General features: G+C 39.9%; 1 protein-coding gene across 7 annotated transcripts in view; it reads right to left on the bottom strand.

Annotated features, from left to right (window-relative positions):
- Positions 1–21472, bottom strand: part of enah (ENAH actin regulator) — a 150293-nt gene that overhangs the window by 55300 nt on the left and 73521 nt on the right. For all 7 annotated transcript variants that reach the window (XM_014336425.2, XM_014336424.2, XM_042223161.1 and 4 more), the window contains exons 2-3: positions 18814–18979; positions 14165–14342 (exon numbers count right to left, since the gene is read on the bottom strand). In XM_014336425.2, coding sequence (XP_014191911.1) covers positions 14165–14342; positions 18814–18979 — 344 coding nt within the window. The remainder of the gene's footprint in view (positions 1–14164; positions 14343–18813; positions 18980–21472) is intronic.

Here is a 21472-nt window from a genome sequence, read left to right as displayed (position 1 = left end):
TCTGAATACAATCCAAACACCACTTTCAATATACTAGAAGATTTGTTGTTAGCCCATAATAAAAATAAAGATCAGAAATGTACATATTAAAGTTCTGGGCAGACCGAAACATCGATGTTTAAAAGTAGTTTGGCTTGTAGTCAGTAGTGATATTAATATTTCCCCCCCCAAGCACTTGCTTATGATGTTTTGTTGCTATTTATTCACACACTTTGTGTCTGAGGAAAAAAAAGATACCGTTTTCAGTTCTATTGGTGAATGCCATTTAATGATCATTTACCAACGACAGTATCGGCCAAGCATCAGTACGGCTGCATCCCTGCTATGAACCAAGGTAACTGAAAGACAGGTAAGTCCGCTATTTTCTTCCATTGTGTTGGAGGCAGAAGTCTCAGGATGATGGATGAGAAATTGTGCAAACAAGATTAAAACAGCTGTTTTGCTTGGTGGAAATGCAACTCTAGTCTGACAACCGTCTGACCTGAGGATGTCAGGGTCTGCACAGGACGGGGGTGCAGCATGGACTACAAGTCTACAATTAAGCTGGTACTAAACCAAGGTGATGTATTACTGGAAACAAACTATTTTATTATTTTTTGAATCAATGACATGGTAACGATATTATTTTTGAGCTCACAGGAATTAAACAGCAATATTTCAGTCCTTTCCGATGTTTTATAAATCATTTATAATTTATAGAATATACTTCATTTTATTGACCAAACTAAACCTCAATTTAAAACAAAAAAACAAAAGCAAGAAAAAGAAAAACTTTTTTTTTTGGGGGGGGGGGGGAAAAAAAAAAAAAAAAGGTTGAGCAAGCTTAAACTTTTTTGGTTCTATCCTCCACGTCTCATCAAAAATGAATATGGTGATTACCTTTTTCTTTTAAAAACCCAACCTTAGCATTAGTTATCGGAGCTATCTAATATGATCTGGACACAAAACGCAAAAGTAAAGGGGGGAAAAAAGGTACCATCAAACCTCGCAACCATCCCGTTTATACAAGTGAGGAGCTGACACTGTCAACTGCCAACAGGTCAAGGTATTTCTGTAGTGCATGTGTCTGCAGTGGACAAGCATTTATTCACTTCATTTCTCTATAAACATGTCCATCCGTCAAACCCTTAGGCACCAACATGCTAAAAAGCACACAGGGTTATAAATAATCTATGAAGCTCCGAGTTTCTGCTTTGGTACACACTTTGATCCACAGAGCCTTACGGTGTCACGAGGTCCTACATTTTTTAGCACACATGGCTACAGGGAGAACCAAAGCAAACAGCGTGTTAAGATACAGTCAGAGACACGCTGCCCTGGAAAACCGAATGAAATTCGAAATTGAAACTGCCTTCACACAGTCAAAGGTAACATGTAAGACAAATGTCCACAGCCAGCTTGATTTAGACTGTCTGGCACAAAGCTCAGACAGCAGGATTACAGGGACAACTTTTTACACACCTAAAGCTCACAGCGTCATATAGATCATGATGTCATCCTCCAAGGTCTGTTGTCGGGTAAAGTGGCCGCATCTATAGCCCATGCAGTAAGAGAGAATCATATTTGATTAGAATAATGTACTTCTGGCCGATCTACAGAAGTACATTATTCTAATAAAATATGATTTTGGTCATATTTACCAGCTCAGAGCATTGAACTAACTCCATAAAATCGCTTCCATTGCATTTGCTTAATTCTGTTTACCACCCATAGAACAATAACAGTTTACTGAACTGCGTTTGAGTCCAACTGTGTAGCCAAATACGTATGCTGAGTGAAGCATTGTGTCTTCTGGCCATCATGAAAGGATGCAGGTGTAAGGTGCTTCAACAATATCTTGAATATCTGTCTAGTCATTACATCCATTTTTTTATTTTTTATTTTAATCTCCAGTTTGTTCTGCGGGTGTCTGTAGTTCTCCTACTGGCCAAATGCAGGCAGGATTGAGAGAGTTACTAGAAAACTAAGTATTTGTAATTGACGGCGGACGGCACGAGATTGTGCCGTCCGCCTCAATCTCGTGCTTCCTGCTGAAGTCTGTGTCTTCGGGAAAGGAAGGTGAAATGGTTCTCCATCAATAACCATTATATTAGATAGCCAAGTAAATGGTTCATCTGGCACATAAACCTTTAAATTCTCTGCGTGGCTTCCAACTTTCCTCATCAATTGCTCTGCCGCTGCCTGTCCAATCCCTTACCTCTGTTAACCTCATCCATTACTTCATTAATTTAAAGCAACCTTGCCATGACCTGATTGGATGGCTGACATTACACTAAGCAGGAACTTAAAAGCTCATAGATACACTCCACCATCAAAAGCAGTGACTTTCAAGCTATTGGTTACTGGGATTCAAAAGCCTTCTCTCTTTGCAAAGCGAAGAGACCAGAGTGAAATCTCTTCTTTGAAAATGGCTGATCAAGATGTTCCGTTGCTGCCGTTTTAAAAGATTTTAAAGATTTAACGTGTTCTTTTTATGTGTCCAAATTTAAAAGAACTTGGGCCTCTGGAAACCCCTGTTAAATCATTGACAAATTAAAATCTGAATTTGTGAATTTCTTCTTGATTTCATTTTTTACCATGCTGTTCAAGATCAAGCTTAAAAGCTGTTACTCCTTAAATCAGAAAAACAACTTAAAAAGACAGGTGTTAGGAGTTAGATTCACACAGAATTTGCATCATTACAGGACCTCTGACTCAATCAGAGAGAGTACATTAATTATTATGTTAATTAGCGACAAATCCTGTTACAGACAGACGTGCAGGAGATTTAAGTAGCTGCGGGTCCAGGCTGAGCTGAGTCGTCTCCATCTGTTTCTGTATCTCCGACTCACTCAATGTGTCAAAGGATTATTTTGGGGCTCGTGGGAGTCACAATGTCTAGAGGGGCAGTAGGGTAATGATATCTATACCTCTGCTCAGCTACACATTTCAATCACCACCCCTTGAATGACTGCTGGAAATCCAATTCCAACCCAGTGCCCTGTCAGAATATCTGAGTGACAGGGCAGGGATGATCCATGTAAAACGACAGGGATCATCTGTCAGTGTGACACAACCTACAAACATGTACTTAATATAGTTTCAGATCTGCCTGGCAACCTGCAGAATCAAGGGTTATGGTAAACACTTGGAACTAGGGGGTTTGACTTAGAGGGGACCAGATGATCAATTCAACAACTGGATCACATAAGAAATTATTAACTGGTCAATCACTTCCCTCTAAATGTTAATTAAATGCAACTAATTTGTTGGTTGCAGACTCGCATGTAGAGGCAAACTGTTTGTGCCAACCTGTTTGGATGTAAAGCAATGGCCCATCTACAGCAGGATGGAACCCAATGGTCCTGATCCAAGGACAGAATGAGTTCCACACACAGATAAAGGCAGAAAACAGGGCTGGCTTGGGTATTCCTGTAAAGCTGCTCCCTGTACCTTACCCACGAGAATCTTTCACACACACAAAACCAATACTGTCATGAATTATATATTACTGAATGACTCATTATAGCTCGACAGGCTAATGGTAGCAGCAGCAGCAGCAACAAGGATGGTTGAGTTTGGACAAGAATGTGAGAGGAAAACACTACCAGACAGCAACAAGGTAGCTGTAGTCACATGGAGTGTTCAGTCACCTCCCCCCCCCCACAGTCTTCACTGTGAAAACTTGAATTAGAGAACGAAGAAAAAACAAAACAAAACAGAAATTAGAGATAAGCCTAAGTGGGGATGAGGAATGCAGCACAAGAGGGGGCAGCTGTACATAAAACTGCTTCATCAGCTTCTCCGGTAAAATGAGTCTCCGATCATTCAGAACTGGCAGTGAGTGCTCAAAAAGTGCCGAAAGGCTCATTTTGTCAGCATTAAATGACAAGAAATGGCAGCAGATTATTTTAGACTGAGAGAAGAGAGCATTCTGTGGGTAAATAATAAGACCTATTATCTATCTTCTTTTTCTTTTCTTTTTTAAATTCGATATTTCATCATGTCAGAGCATTTCTCCAGTCTGCGACATCTTATGTGTGCAGGAACGTCGAGTTTGTTTTCCATGACTTGGAGTTGGGACACCGCAACAAAGTTTGCATTTTTTGGTCTAATTTTTGCTATTTGAATCTAAGAAAGGTTTAAAGACAAGACAGCAGTGGAGATCCTTTAATTATACTACCACTCTGCTGATACCCTCCCAGCTCCTACAGATTCACACAAATTGTATTTAGCACATGATTAATGAGTAACAGCTGAATGACACAGATTCGCTTGACGCAAGGAATCTTTGCATTCCATGCTATAAGATTAAAGCACATATGACTTTGTGGGAATGCAATGATGAGCAGGAAATTTGGCACACACCATATAACTGGCCATTAACCAGAGACCAAAAGATGGAAACTTATTAGTGTGACTCAAGTCTTGTGGTGTCTGAGGATGTTTTGACCATCTGAGCTGAAAAATGATGACAGCCATAATTACAGCGTGGTTGTTTGGCTTTTTAACTCAAGTGTTTTGTTTACTTCCTCGTGAGTTTTGGCAAAGTTGAGCAAGATTTGGTTTCGGTGAGGGTTTTCTAGATTCATTATGATGTTTCCACTGAGTTGGGCCTGTACCCAAAAGAATACATGCCTTAAAGCTGCATATTCTAAGTACTGGTCTATATTCTAGATAAAGTAAGCAATGTTTCTTCTTGTTTAAAGGCCAATACTAACTGGTTTCCCAAACTATCATAATATTTATTGTAGTGATAATTAGAAACTATTACAAAGTTTTACACAGTAATATTCAGCCAGTATGGTAAAATTGCAAGGATTCCATATTAGGATGCCTCCGTATATGGTAATTCTTTTTTTCCTTTTTCTTTTTTCCTTTTTTCTTTTTTTTAAAACCAGATTTCCCAACCTTAGAATTTAAAAAAAAAAAAAAAGGGCTGTAGCTTCTAAATCTGAAAAATGAAGAGGCAAGTACTGTTGAAAAAAGAAGTCCAGTTTTATAGTAAACTAGGAAAATGGGGAAAAGGGCTGTGAGCACTTAAGTACCACCAACTTGAGTGAGGGAACAGGAAGGGAACTAAAATAGCTAATTTCAGACAGTGGATGATTAAGGGGGTTGCAAATGCGAAGCTGCTATAACAAAGTGAACAAATGAAAATATGGAGCTGAAGAGGAGCATGAAATATCCCGTGTAACATTTGTTCAGTTGTCTTAGGTTAGTTGGCTTCGCACTCTGTACTCTGGAAGCCGGTCAGTGGGCTTTTTGGTATTTCCGTACTCATAGCTGTGTTTTTATGCTTTGATGGCCTGTCAAACAAATCATTACATATATCACACCCAGCTGGCAAACACAAAGGAGGACTTGTGCTGTGGCTCACATGTACAATTAAACTTGTTTCTCTTTCAAAGATCATGAGACCATGGCAACTATGGTCAATCTTCCCTCCAGCCTTTTGACACTGTTGCTACACGACAACTAGAGCACAGCTTAACCAATGAAATTACAGGAGAGTTCTGCAGCCAATCAGGTTTCTGCAGAGTCCTCACTTCCGACTGACATGTGTCTGAGACTCATGGGACAAAATGCTTAGACACGCTGAGAAGGCGGCAGTGGAATATATTCATGTTTGACTATTCATTTAACTCGACGACAGTAATGACATGATGGTTTACTGATGGATAAATCTTTGTGCCCATAACAGGTGTTCTATTAAAAAGCATATGAAATATAAGCAGTATTTGCAGCTTCTTTAAAACAACAGCAAACAGAGTTTTTGTCTGTTGTTTTTTAATCTTGATAAACAGCTCAAAATTAATTTATAAAATTTTAAAATTTCTTTTATTAATAAAAAAAAATCGTTTGTAGTTTTACAAAAATATAAACGATTTTGCCTCATCATGCATAATCTAAAGACAAAACAGAGGCACGCAAGACAACATAAAACAGCCAAGCAGATCGGTGCTCCGGTTCAACACTGCTGCCAGGCTGACTACTCACTCCTGAGGATGATTTGAGCGCGGCTAATCTTCTGCTGCTCCTGGGGGAATCTGTGAACTCTTGCTGCGGCCGGCATGTCTGCCGATACTTCTGCAATGTATTTCTCTTTTTAAACTCTGTCACTTACACTGTCCTGTTGCACACAACTTTCCTTTTGCCTCTTGCCTCGGTCTCTCTAGTCCAGCTGTGCTGTCGTCTGCAAACTCGCGTTTGATGCCAGAGACCATGAGCTCATCGAGAAATAGAAGGGGGGGGGGGGCGCTTCTGATGCAAGCGTGATCACACGCTGTCATGTTAAAACAAGAAAAACACATGCCAGACTGGTGTGGTGGACAGTTGCTGGGGGGAGTGCTGGACCCCAAAATGTTTACACATTGCTCTCACTCATCCGTGACCTGCAACCCCCCCGATGGTCCAGGGACATACAGGCTGTTTCTATGAGATGAGGGATGAAATGTGCCTCTCTCTTCACCTCCAGCTCTCAGGTTTCACCCCCTCCTCGGCAACAAAGGTTTCACAACATCCAGAGCCACATGCTCTATACTGCTGGCAGGAACAGTGAGGACTCAAAATAAATTGATGAGCCGCACTTAGCAACTTTTCACACATCTCTGTGGAGACAAGCTTTTGCCAACTCCAACTGTGGCTACCCAGACAAAAAGAGCAGAGAATTAGACAACTCTACTGGCGAGCCTGCATGAACGCTTTAACTGCCTAACTGCTAGCTTTTCTCTCCTCCATTTGGTGAACGTACATTTACTCAAGGTAATGCTCCATTAAAAGAACAAGCCAGGGGCAGAAGCTTTAGGAAGGTAGAAGTAAAATCCATGCTCCAATACAAAAAGAAGATATGCACAGAGTTCAAAGTTAAGCCTTAAGCTTAGAAAATAGAGGAAAAGAAGTCAGAGGATAAACAAAAAGGGGAAGAACAGCGTCTGTACAGTGAACATATCCCAGATATGTTTTCTTTATCTGGCTTCACTAAACCTGACACTAAACTAAACTAACATCAGCAATCAAGCTGCAAAGTCACACAGAGGTGTTAGCAACTGGATGTGTCAAATCAGGGTTTTCCCCAATTAAGGTGTAAACATGCTTCCATTAAAAGAGGCAATGTTGGAAGCATATGACTAGTCACAAGGTCAGAGGTCAACTGGCAGCTGACAAAGAGTCAAAAATACATATAAATGACAACAGAGTGTTGTAATAATGTCTGTGTGTGCCAAGTGCTTTGAGTGGTCAATAATCCTAAATAAAAGAATTAAAAACAAGTCCTTTTGAAGTCAGGAAGGACAGCTGAAAAACAATGTGACAGTTTGTCAGATTTAATCAGCTGCATACCAGTCAGTATTTAATGGACTGACAGCAAACACAACAACTACGGAAATTGAAATTCAAACCAGTAAGTAGTGCTTTATCATACAGATTTCCAGGATCCACAGAAGAAGGCAACACCAGGCTTTGGGAAGAAAAAAAATGCAAATGAACTGATGACTGACAGGTAGACTAAGTACACACACAGATTAACCTCTCTTCACTACGGCAGACCGGTACAGCGTCTGCATCACTGCAGCCACAGCACCGATCAGTCTGTTGATCTCCTGCTCCCTTCTCCCGTCACTCGTGAACAAGACCCTGAGACACTTATACAGATATAGATGGGTTTTTTATACATGTTGGTATTTTCAGGAGATATGACTGACCAACTAAAAATATTACAACTGTAAAAACCTAAATTGGAGTGTCAGACTGGTCCATACTGACATGACAGAGTCACACAATTGTTTGTCAGCTGCACATCTATGTCATCATCTCCTGATCCATCACACCTCAAAGGTGGCAAGTGATTTGGGTGAATAGTTGCCTCCCTTCCTGTAGCTGACAAGCGTGGCATGCGGTGTGGTCTTCTGCTGCTGTCACCCATCAGATTCAACATGCTGGGCATTCAGAGATACTATTTTGGGGTTTAACAATGGTTATTTGAGTTGTTGTTGCCCTCCTATCAAAACAGTCTGGCCATTCTCCTCTGACATCAACATCCTAGCGACGTTTGTGCAGGAAAAGCACAGACAGGTCTAATGCTGGTCACTTTTCGAAGCAGTGAGTTGGTGACACGCAAGTCAGGATGTGACAATGCTGTTTTTCTAACCCTTTATTCAAGAAGGCTATATTTAAAAAAGAAAAAAAAAAGGATGCATGCATCAACCTATGACCTCATGTCCACCTTTAAGTCTGCAATTCTCTGCTCAGACCTGACAGAAGCGGATTACCAGCCAGACCACAACACACGGCTGGCAAGTCTGTGACCCATCCCTCCCTCTCCTGATCCTGGCCTTCCTTCCCACCCTGCTTTGGCCTTTTTAGGAGAAAAGGAATAACAGATAAACTATGTGTGGGCTGTCTGCGCCCTCACTTATCCACATGTGAGCTCATTTTTAGAACAGAAGCTGGTCCAAGTCAATATCCAGCAGTGAGGTGACGAGCTGGTTTCAGTGACATGAGACGGCGACAGAGTCGAGTGTGCGGTGTTTGCAGAGGTCACCCGCAGTAAATGCGCATGCCTACTGTATACAACCCATCATCAAAGTGATGAGTGTTTGCCTTTATTTTAAGTGCTTGTAGACACGCACATTTTCCACATGGCAGCAGTGAACCATATCCATTCTCTTCCCTCACTCGGAAACTATTCTGTGCTTTGTTCAATCTCTCACTCACACATTCCTAGCCTCAGATAAAAACACACATCACATAATTCACTCACCTGCATGTGTGGGAATCCTTAAATAACTAAAAGTGTGATGCTATTGGGCAGCTTTGTTGGCCAAACAGCAACAACGTATAAACTGATTTCCTTCCTCTCTCTTAATCCTCCGAAACAGCTGAAATCGTAATCTTCTCTGGCTATGCGGGTCAAGCTCGACTTCAAAGACATACATCAAAGCGTGTCCTGATCCGGAGAAGCATTTATGGGAGGAGGAAATCAGTTCTATCTCTGATAATATTGAGCATGGGCTGCAATTGTAGAGCATCTCTTCATTAGAAACACTGTGGAGGGTTCTCAGGGGAAAGGAAATAAATCAGTGAAGTCATGGAGGGCAGAGGTCATCCTCACATGGTTTCCACATGTGCCAAGATACTTTAATCCACTGTCAGGGCTGATTTATCTAGGGTTTAATGCATGAATCCTTGCTATAGCTAAATCGAGGCACTTGTAATATGATGTTGTCCCATCATCAATCCATTTGTTCTATATTTCTGGCTTCTTGCTAAAGTTTTTGTACACTTAGATACATTTTCTTTAGAAGCACTCTCAGGTTATGAACCCATCTTTTATTCAGTACATCTAAAAAAAACAAACAAAAAAAAAGTATCCAAATTAGCTATTCTCTTTGTTCCTAGGACTCAAAGTGATGGAGATAAAACTGGTGTCATGTGATAGAGCTTGTGTATTGAACTGAAACGACTAGTGTTTAATCTGCCTGCCTTCTCAACAGGAGTATTTTAGATCGTGCTTATGGCATGCTGTTCCAACAATCCTGGCTTGTCAGTTGATCTCTGTATCAGCAGTGATGCTGGACAACTGTAACTTCTAAGAGCCAGAATGAAAAAAGTTCAATCTGAAGAAAAATAAATAAATAAACTAGCAGCACCAAGAAGAACGAGATGGTCCTTTAGCAAATGCCTCATGGAAGTAGTAACGAACTCAGTATCTGTGCCATATAACATGATTTGGTCCTCGTTACCTTTGCATACACAGTCTGCTGCACTATTTGTTGGAATATTCAGTGGTTTTTGCTTTCTGCTCTTGTCAGATTGCACTCTGTGGCAGCAAAGGAGACAAAGTTTAAATGCAAGTAAAAAACTAATATGTCTGGACTAAAGTTCAGTTCCATCCACCCTAACTTGTATCATAAGTATTAAAGTATCAGTTGGAATAATTTTTAGTCTTGTTTACGTGAAACAAAAATTGAGCCCAGCGATAATTTGTTTGGGTAAACGGCAGTTGAGGTCACCAGAGTTTACCTGGCGGCTCAGCTGATACCCTTCTACACCTCAAATAGAGTGTTAGGTTCTTTAACCCCACGCAGCCTGCCCGCAGTTACAGCTACTGCAAGCCACTTTGCAACCTAACTAAACCAGAGACATCTCTGCTGCAGCGTCACTACTGCAGATGGAAATAACAGCCTTCTTTTGACTGAACGGGTCCTGACTAAAACACGAGAGCAAAAGCAGCTGTGCAAATTAGTCTGACTGGAAAAGCTAGCTTCAGTGACTATGCTCATCCTGCTGCTTGTCTTGTTCCAATTAAGTGTGCTCACTGGCCAAGGCCGCGCCATACGATTTACATCTCCACTGATTACTCAGTAGTTCCTGTAGAGGATCAGGTCACATGTTTCCACCATACTGTGAAGCACTTTAGGTAAAAGGTTAGACAGCTAGTTATAATTCTGCTGAACTTTATATTTGAGCTGCAAAGCAAGTCAAAATGTTAAATTCTTTAAATGTTCTTTTTGTCTTTGTTTATTAAAGTGGTCATGGTATGTCACATACTGTACGCCACATCAAAGAAAAGCGATTTGGAACAATTAGAACAATTATTAAAACGGTTAAAAGCTTCCACTGTATGACTGCCATGCACATGGTAATATCAGTGATCCCACTCTGAGGGCAGGGCCCATCCACCCACTGAGTGAGTGACGGAGGGCAAACCCCATGTGTCGCAGGGGGCTGTCAGGTCCACGGGTAAATGTGGCTGGAATAGGCGCCACTGAGTGCAGCTGTCACGACAGAAATACAGTAGCAAAACAGTGGGGTGAAAGAGGAAACCCTCTGGCTTCTGTACGGAGCTGACTGCACCACAGAGGGGGGGGGCAATGTGAGAAGAATGAGAAAGACAGAGGGAGCTGAGAGGAAATCAGGCGAGTGAAGGAAAATTAAAATGTTAGAGAATAAAGCAAGCAGCAAAGGAAAACGCTGGAGGCTGAAGTCTTTGGCTGTGCCGTTTTCTCATAAGGCTCTTGTGGGGGTAAAATACACAGCAGAGAAGTCTAGTTAGTTTCAGCCATCTTGCTTCACTTAAATGGTCCGGCTAACATTCCAGCTTTGTGATACGATTTAAGGTGATTCAAGTGCATTTAAAACTAATGTGTATACAACCTGACAAGAAAACAAGGATTATATTTTTATAGTCCACAGTTTGGTCTGAGCTTCATTATGGTGATACTGTAAATTAGCATGCTTGCACATCCAACTTAAAGCTTTTTGATCCGGTGTAACACAGTATTGTGATTTTAATCACAGTTTTTTTTCTAAACTGCATTGAAATAGATTTCTATAAGTTTTAGACATACTGCACCATAAGACACTTTAGGGGATCAAAACTTTCAGTATTTGAAGCGAGCAGGAGCAGAAAATTCTAGCAGAAGCCTCTCAATAGTATCACCATTATACACCATCACCAGCTGCTTCTTATACAAACAAATCACAGCAACATTTCTGCACATCTGTAGTTGTTTCACTCTAAAACTCAAAATAGTAATCCCAAGATAACTATAGTATATACTCGCCCAGCTGTGTTTGTCTTTAATTTTCTTTCTTGTGATTAATGACTTCTGTCACTCATAGTTTGAATGAGCATTTCTCAAGGAAGCAGCAACCACGCTGAATATACACAATCACTATATGACTGCAAACTACAGATAAAAAAAAAACATGGTTAAACTCATGACACTGCATACTTTTTTAATGTAACAGTTAATGTAAAATTGAAGAGCTAAAAAAAAAAAAATTAAAAAAAAGCCATCAAGATACATCCACTACTTTATTATCCTAAAACGCTTGGATGCCCGCACCTATTGTAGGAAAAACAAAACACGACCCTCACAGTTCTACACAACTGTCCACAGTGTTACATTTAGCCTTCCTCTGGTCGTATTAGGGATGACAAAATCCTGGCAATTCCCTTCAGCTCTGTTAAAATGTGTCCTCATGTCACTCCACTCTCACTTTAAAGTCTGTTCTGTCTCTCTCACGCAAACACACCACACATGTCTTAGCCCCATTAGCTTGATGAGGCGCATATCTATCAGGTTAATTAGTGGATGGGATTAGAGTGTGATGAGAGGCATGGCTTAGGGAGAGGGGAGGGAGCATGGAGTAGCATCTGGATGCTGGGATTGCAAAAATACAAACAAGCTGCAATTAAAACTGTCTTTTTTGTATTAAAATTAGGTGTTTTAATACAACGGATGTTTCTAAAGTATGGAAACATCCATCCCTTCCTACATGTGGGCGAACGTAGACACGCAGGAAGTCAGTGGAGCGAGTGTGTGTTTAGAAAGCCAAGGTCATGGAAGTTTGAGCCTGCAACTATTTGCTGGAAATTGGATTCAGCATGAATGTGCGTGCTGTGAATATGGGCCGTTTCTTGAAGTGAACGAGGCCGTTTGTGTTTTGATCAGATCTGGGGTCGATATTAAATGTTTGATAAATGAATTTCTTGCGAGAAGTAACTGCTAACCAAGCTCAGCAATGCTAAAAAATAAATAAACCACCTCATTAGCATTACCTCCTGGCTGTGCTTTCAACTCGAAATGAAAATCACGTTTCAAATGGGTTTGTTTTTTATTTTTTTCACGTTTCAAATGTTGACTTCCCGCAACAAATTAAGATGTTTTACTCTAATCGTTGCTTCTGGAAAAAAATGTTTTGTTCACTCAAAAAACATTTTTATTGTTGACACATGTTTTTTAATCCTTTTTTTTTTTTTTAAGCATTAATCCCATGTGCTACACCTTCGTGCCTCTTAGCATTTCATATCCAAAAATTGCTCTTGCCTGCAGAGTGGAGCAGAAGCACAAGTTAGTGGTTCTACTTCCAGTAAACACAGGTCCAAAAATGCAGCAGGAGCTGGAGTTTAATGCTACATTATTAGATATGTGGAAATCTCTCAGTGCTCTGTACAGGTACAAGCTCTGAACTAGTGTTCTTCTTTTCAAACATCTTTGTTAACATCCCTCCTTTGGAATGCTCAAAAGAAATAAAACTCATCAGCGGTCTCTGTTTTAGTGGAGGCTCAACATGTTATGAATACAATCAGAGGATGAAACCTCTGAAACTGAATTAATATGAACAGAAACTACTGGCAGTGTAAATGAGTGGGCTCTTGACATGTTATATTTGTTATGTTACAAAAATATTGAACCCCAGTGTGGGGAGTTGAAAGCTGCTTGCTCAACTTGGCTGACACAGACATGCACAGGCTGTATAATATATGGGTATAGTTTCCTGGTCTAAAAGGTGAAGCCAAGTTAATGTGCTTTAAATCTGCATTGTTTTTAATGGCCACCAAGACGCAAAATCTGTGGTTTCAGTCCGATAGCAGTCTGTGAGTCCTCTACTGGGCCATGAGCTCAGTCAAAATTTTAATGGCTTTATGGGCCTTTGGGTAATAATTATTAACTGAAAGTCAGTAGAATGTGCAGTTCGATCATCATTCCTTCTTTACACATGGATTCAAAACAATAAGATTAAGTAAAAAGTCATCTGAGGCTTCAAAACAATAATTCAAAAACAAGTGTCTGCCTATATCCTCTAAGGACGATAGTCAAAATGCTAAATTGGAAATGTCCATCTTTTATATACAGTATAGAGACAGGCTAGTTATTGGTCAGCCTGATTAGAGGGGCTGATATTCAGAACATTTCAAATCACTGGTGTTATTTTGAAATCATGAAAAAAAAGGATCATGGTGGCTAAACCTATGCAGCCTGCAAAAGAGAAAAGGTATGCTAGCAGCTAATTTAGCAGGCTGCTAATGACCATGTGACGCTCTCATGCCATCACATCTGTTACTATTCTTTGTTTTGATTTCTTTAAGGGAAATCCACATGTAAAATGCAATGTGAAAACAAATCTACAGAAGCGTAGCTCTCAGTACAGAGAGAACACAAGAAATATGACTTAGCCATTTCTCCAAATAACGACAGCATGCAGACGCCAATATATCGTCATGTTTGCCCATCTTCAGGAATAACAGCACCAAGTGTAAATGCAGATCTGCTCTAAATAAAAGCTATAGCTGAATCCTGTATCAGGATAAACTATATAGTTTGTGCATGCATAATTTAGATATTCAGTTATCATGTGGTGGAGCTAGAAAGCATGCATGCTCAGGAGGTCTCACCTGTGTCCTGCGAATTAAGCACCTCCAGTGCATGCATCATGGCACTGGCAAATACGTTTGCATCCTCCTTGCTACCAAAGTTGAGGCCGTAGACTTGTCGGGCATCACGCCACTGGTGGAAGGTCTGTGTGGCCTGGTTGTACTTCAGCCCCTTGGGAATGGCACAGTTTATCACCACCTGCAGACATCCGTGAATCAGAAGAGAGAGGAAACAGAGACAAGACAGGAGACGTTTATGACTTCAAGTCTGAAGGATCATAATAATAATAAAATAAAATATCTCCAATTAAGACACAATGTCAACCTTGTAACACTGTCGCCTGTTATGTTGTTTAAGGTCACTTTTACTTCCTCGTAAGTAGACTTTATGATCCCCTCACTCTGTGTCTAATTTAAGGCACTTTAAGTGTTCACATCTGAGGTTTTTACTGTTCGGGGCACACAGCCAAACAGTAATGCCTCAAGGTACTCCCAGTTAAATAAGACCAATAGGGAGGGGTCCCAAACCATTTTCCCTAGAACCTAAAGGAACTGTCTGAACATTTTCCTTTTTCTACTCACATGCAAAGTCAAAAAGTATTTTTAGAAAAATCACAAACTTTTGAAGCAACAAGGGCAAATTACTCACATTTGACTTGTGTATTGGCTCATATCACAGTACAAACATATTCAGTTCCATCATCAGAGTGCCTACACAGCTGAAGCCTAAAGTATCCATGTGGTCCATATGGATAGTGTGTGTATTTTTAAAACATTATAGTTAGGATTCTGTTTAGGCTTGAAGTCAGGGATATGACTTTAGTGAGTGATTCTATTTTATTCGTTAAGTTTTTAAAAAATAGATATATATTATTTATCATTATTATTTTAGCAATATTTCATTCACTGGAGCCTGACCATCAGATACTGGCATTTTAAGACAGACACTTGGCAATTTTAAAAACCACATATGGTGAATGATTATTCTTTCAGACCATAAACCATATGGTCTATAGATACAACAGTGTCCAAATATGACCTTTTGTGGCTCAAAAGCAGCCAAAACTTTAATATCATGGCTTCAGTTTGCACAGTTGAGAAACAAGTGGTGATGTCACAATGGATGGCAGCATTCTCCAAGTTACCTTTAATTTCAGTCATCACGAGGAGAAAGAATCATGAGTCCAATACGATTCCTACTTCATCCTAAAAATAACATTACAATACTGTTTTCCCCCCTAACAGCTATGCTTCTGTGGCCATCCACAAGCTCCAACACATCCAGAACTCTGCTGCTCGTATTATCACCAGGACCCCTTCCATCCATCACATCACTCCTGTCCTGCAGCAGCTTCACTGGCTCCCGGTCAAATATTGCATCAATTTCAAAATACTCTTGTACACATTTAAGGCTATTCATCATCTCTCCCCTCCATATCTCTGTGATCTGGTTCAGATCACCATCCCATCTCGGTGTCTCAGATCTTCTTCTTCTTTCTCTCTCTGTCCCCTCTCCCCGTCTCGCCACCATGGGGAGCAGGGCTTTCAGCTGCTCTGCTCCTCGACTCTGGAATTCCCTACCTCCTGATTTAAAAAAAATATATATATCATTTCCTTCTCTCTCTTTAAGTCCAGACTCAAAACTCACTTGTTCAAAATAGCTTATCCCGCATAACCTCTACACTCTATCTTAAATTTGTTTTTATGTGTTATGCTTTTATGATTGTGTAAATTGCTTGCTTTTATTATTCTGCTGTGTACAGTGTCCTTGAGTGTTCTGAAAGGCACTTTCAAATAAAATTTATTAATATTATTATCATTATCATCATCATTACGTCCCTCTCTATAGTGTCTTTGCTATGTCCGTCTTTTACAGTTACTGTATTTAAGATTTCTGAACCAAACAAGCTTCTAAAACCTTTGAGAAGGCTATTAAGGCTTATTAGTATACATTATTTGCAGTAGATTTATTGGATTGTTAGCATGCCAACTTGCCTTCTCTGCTGTTAAAGTCCAACCTCTTTTTCCCCCCACAATGAAAGCATTCCTATTTGAAGCATCATAATCAGCATTATCAGTGAATTCACACACACACACACGCTTCATTTTGTTACAGTTCATCTGATATAGCGGATATACCCTGAAAAGATGTGTAATGCGGTTTAATCTCATAATCGCTGTGCTATCTCTCGTCCAAACTAATAAGGAGAATAAATTCAAAACATTCCCCAACAGGGACCCAGCAGCTTATCACACAGGGCTTGGTGGTGTGTTTTGATTTCTGCGGCATCCTGATTTAAATCAAGGATTACTGTACTGTACTGACACTAGGCTTAAAGGTAATATTGCAAAATACTTCAGAAGACGATACTGCTACTCTGGTCAAAAAACAGCTCTATGAGTGCTAATACCTGTAATCAATCTGCTCATTTATAAAGAAACAAGGTTTAGCACCAGAGCAGACGTTTATTTGACTATGGAAATGGTCTGTTGTCGATTTCTGAGTTTTTGCTAATGTGTCTCTGGTAGGCAGGAAAGGATTCCCATATTTGCTTTGTATTGTTGATGGACTGGATAAGATGACAAGCAGCAAATGTGAGGAGGAACTGTGTAACTGCAAATGTTTTGTTGTGGATGGCAGTGAAACAAATAGAGGAAATGGTAAGATAGGCAGTGCCACACAGTGAGAAATCAGGCTGAAGCCCAAGTGTGAAGCGCCAACACAAACACAGCCAGTCCAGCCTCTGACTCGTCCATGTTTTTACAGACCTCATAACTGAGGATGCGCACACTCCAGCCAGTCATTTTTAGCACGTCTGTATTATGAATATGAAACATGTGTTCCCTGATATTAATGAAATCCACTGTCTAAATGCTCCAATTTGCTTTATTAGATATGTTAAAATTCCAAATGGTTACCAGATCGGAGGTTGGAGGAATGGGAAGCTGCCATAAGCATTGTTCACTAGCCGAGTTTTTATACACAGATTTTGTGGCATTCCAGAAGAAAGATAACCAACACCAAAGGTTTAGTGCAATTTAGTGCGAATGTGCAATAAATGCACATGCAGAGCACACTGACAGCTGTTTGCAAAGGTTTGCGCAATAAACACAATTCTGAACTCATACATTCAGCTCATCCCTCTCACACATTGCATTTCCTGCAGGAATGTTTGCCTTTTCACAATTCCACAGATTTGCCCCAACTTTTGCATATAACTGTACCCATGGTGCCTCAGCTCTGATTGGGATGCTTTCATCTAAACTGAGGATTATTGTCAGCTTCGGGATTATTGCTCTGAAGCTATGAGCCATTTGAGCTAATCTGAGTTTCTTTCTGCTCAAATGTCCTCACCAGGACTCTGCTGTGTAGGACTAAATCATTATGTGTTCATACACGCATGGCTTGCTGTAATAAATATATGATGGTTACTTATTCTTACAAATAAAAGCTAACCAGGCAGCACGATGTGCTGACATGCACAGAAAAAAGAGGAACAAGATGGTCAAGAAGAAAACAGTTGAAGACTCAGAATACAGGTTCAGTGGAAAGTCGAAAAATATTATGGCAAAGTGCAAGTAACTCAAGGTCATTTCCATCCTTTTCTGTTGTTGTCACTGAATAAAGAAACCATGTCATTCACGTGTGAATCTACTGAAACACCCAGTGGGTCACAGCATTTGGCTGAACCTGGTTCTGCAGGAGGTTTCTTCCTGTTAAAAGACAGTTTTTCCTTTCTACTGTCAACCATGTGCTTATTCATACGGCTCATGTAATTGTTGGGATTTTCTCTGTATTATTTAGTCTTTACCTACAACATACAATAAAATAAAAGGCAACTTCAGGCAGCAGTTGTTGAGATTTGGCACTGTATAAATAAAATTAAACTGAACAGACCAGTAAAGACAGCATTATAAAGTATAACTCAAATTTGAGCACTCAAGTAACTGATGCAGTTTTTTTCCACTGAGAAAATTTACGTAAAACTACAAAATAACTACTTAACACTTTTGATTAATAATAACTAAAGTAATTGTAAAATACTATCACATAATAAAACTTAAATTATTTCTACGTGTGACGTTGCATCTTGAATTGAGATTTTTAAACCAGCCACATTTTTCCACCATGTAAGCACATCAGTAATTCATATCCATTGTTTGCTCTTTGTGACACACTGATTCAAACTATCAAGTGTTCTAGTGACACTTGATGGAGTCATTCATTTGCACATTGCACATCACACCTTCCCTGCTAGGATCTTGTTTTTTGGTAGTCTGCTGCAGAAATTACATCACAACGTGATTCTTTTTTAATATGTATAAATATTTATACTAGTATCATTGCAGATGATATGATACAGCACTACAATCTTCAAAACTAAAAGGTATATTTGTAAAAGGGCTCCAAACAACTACTGGCACACAAATCAACATGAATACTACTAATGCTGGAATGTCCCAGGGCAGGACTGGTCCAGCGGATGGACAGTTCTGTCTTAATAAGGATCTGCTGCCAGAGGTCAAAAAAATGTAATATCAGCACTATATCACTAACGCAAATGTGATAATTGTGTCATTGTTTTTGTATGCTTATAGTCACAGACCATTTCTCCTTTTCAAATCTATATATACACTGTGATAGTAACAGCCCCGTCTCATCCACTGACCTGATGATCTTGGATCTTGCGTCCCACTACACGGAAGGCGTTGTTGCCCGTGTGGTGGTAAATGTGGACTCTGCTGAAGCCTGTAGAGCCACCGGCTGGGACCCACTTCTTATTGGCATCGTCATACACCATGACAGCAGCTCGCGCCTGGCAGATGCTCTGTTCACTGCAGGGACAAGAGACATAGAAAGGTTTATTCTACCATTTTAGAAATCCAATCTTTTTCAATCTTCCTTTCTTCTTTGAAGCAAGTTTTGTGAAGTGACCAAGTGCTTGGGACTGCAAATACAAAGATGACCCCACAGGTCAAGCAAGAAACTGAGAGCAGAGCACACAACACCAAAAACAGACTGTAAAATGAAATTAACTAGTGAATGTTTCATTGGCTTGTGGGGATAGGTTAATTGGATAATTCAAATTGCCACTAGGTGTGAATGTGCGAGTGAATCTGAGTGTGAATGGTTGTCTGTCCCTATGTGTTAGCCCTGCGACAGACTGGCGACCTGTCCAGGGTGTACCCCGCCTCTCGCCCTATGACAGCTGGGATAGGCTCCAGCACCCCCCGCGACCCTGAAAAGGATAAGCGGTAGCGAATGGATGGATGGATGTTTCATTGGCTCCACAGCTCACCAATAAACTTCACCACTTCAAGCCTAGCTGTAATCCCAGCAGATCAGCTGATGGCTCAGCCGGTACACTTCCACACAACATCTCATATTGTGAATGTTATTTCAGTTTTAGTCTGTGCACAACTGATTCTGCCTCTGCAAGCTGCCTGGCAACCCGCTCCCAACTCAGCTCTGACTTTTATACAATGATGGACCTAATCAGTGTCATATCTGCTGTCATTGTTGCTTGCAGTCCTAACTAAACTAACTTTGTTGTATTAATAGTTTGGTGTGTGGGGGTGTGTGTTTGTGCGTGTGTCTTCTCAGTAATCATTTTCTCCTTAATTGCCCCTATGTGTTACATATCTCACCGTCTATCCCTTTTTTGCTGCCTAGCCTGACCTGTATCCACAATGTAAGTTTGTATATTGTATGTATTGTATGTATGGTCGACTAGGTGTGTCATTTCAGCTGCAGGCAACTGCAACCGACAAATACAGCTTATCCGTATCCTTATTTATTTATTTTTAAAATCGGTGTTTAACATGGTTCGTACTCCTCCATAATCAAACATAGCAGTCTAATATCAGTTTAATCAAACATACCAATTCTCAAAGGCAGCAAGCAAATGCCTTCATTAGTGTTACTGATCAGTATTAACTAAATTCCCATGAACTTGGTCTGCAGTGCACAGACTAAAAGTCCACAGCCCTTCAGATGCCTCCAAGCTCCTCAGTGACACATTAGTAATCATCCATCTAGAGATTCTCTTAAACCAGCAAACAGCAAACCCAGACAGTATCCTACTGGTTGTCAAACTATTTCTTTATTATATACTGAGGTGTCAAAACTCGTCATTAAGGGTACAGGGGAGGAGATCAAATGTCCTCTTTACAGGGGAAAGAGTTAAAGACTGACAGTGAGGGGAGACTGCACATTTGAAAGAAAAAAAAAAAAACTGCCTCCAGTCTTTCCTGCTGCGATGGCTACATCTGCTGCCACACAGCTGATTTAAGGCCTGGAAACTCTGCTGTGCTCACTTTTCACTGTAGCTATGCAGCTTTGGAATTGCACTTTCTGTAGTGGACACATGAACCTGCCTGCAAAATCACTCCAGAGGCTATCATGTTGAAATGCCCAAATTCGGCTATGAAATGTGCCTTTTTCAGCCTGATATTAAAAAAAAAAAAAAAACTGTTTTTGCCTCTATGGACAGTTTCCACCTACATAATAATGGTACTGTGGTTTTGTTTTACATCTCATCAATCTGGTTTTACTTGAGGCTTAAAGTTAAGAGCTGTGGAGGCTTCTACTGACAAGTGTGTCTGCACAGTCAGATGTAGAGACAGCGGTCATTCAGGCCTCAGCACTGCTAAGTGTAGGTGCATTGGAATTGGACAGATTTTAAATGCAACTTGCCAACTAGGCTTGCTAACATCAGCTGAAACTTGGCTGCTTGCAAAACACACATGCTAGAGTGAGATGGAAAAATGATTTTCCTTTAGCACATCAAAAAGAAGTCTGTTATACAAGCTTCCATATAGCGTGGTGACATGTCCTGGTAATTAATAACCTAGGACGTAGTTTTGTATCTGCTCATATTCAAGGTTTGCTATAGATTATTTTGCATCCATGCAGTTCGGAAACACACAAGCTGTTAATATCATGTTTTTTTTCTTTTAAAGGTCAAATTTAAAAGCAGCACAAGCCTGCAGTCTTCACGTTAACTACCCTGCCTTATAAACGTCTATAAAACACCATCTCATTGGCTTGTTTGTTTGTATTCATTCATTCATTCATTCATATATATACACATATACACATATATATACACACACATATATATATATACACACATATATATACACACATATACATATATACATACATACATATACATACATATATATACATACATATATATACACATATATATATACACATATATACACATATATATACATATACATATACATATATATACATATATATACATATATATACATATATATACATATATATACATATACATATATACATATACATATATA

Source organism: Haplochromis burtoni, unplaced genomic scaffold (assembly GCF_018398535.1).
Source record: "Haplochromis burtoni strain Fernald_Lab_line unplaced genomic scaffold, NCSU_Asbu1 Contig_103, whole genome shotgun sequence".
Lineage (NCBI taxonomy): Eukaryota > Metazoa > Chordata > Actinopteri > Cichliformes > Cichlidae > Haplochromis > Haplochromis burtoni.
The sequence above is the reverse complement of the archived record's forward strand: the minus strand, read 5'-3'. Positions and strand labels throughout refer to the sequence as shown.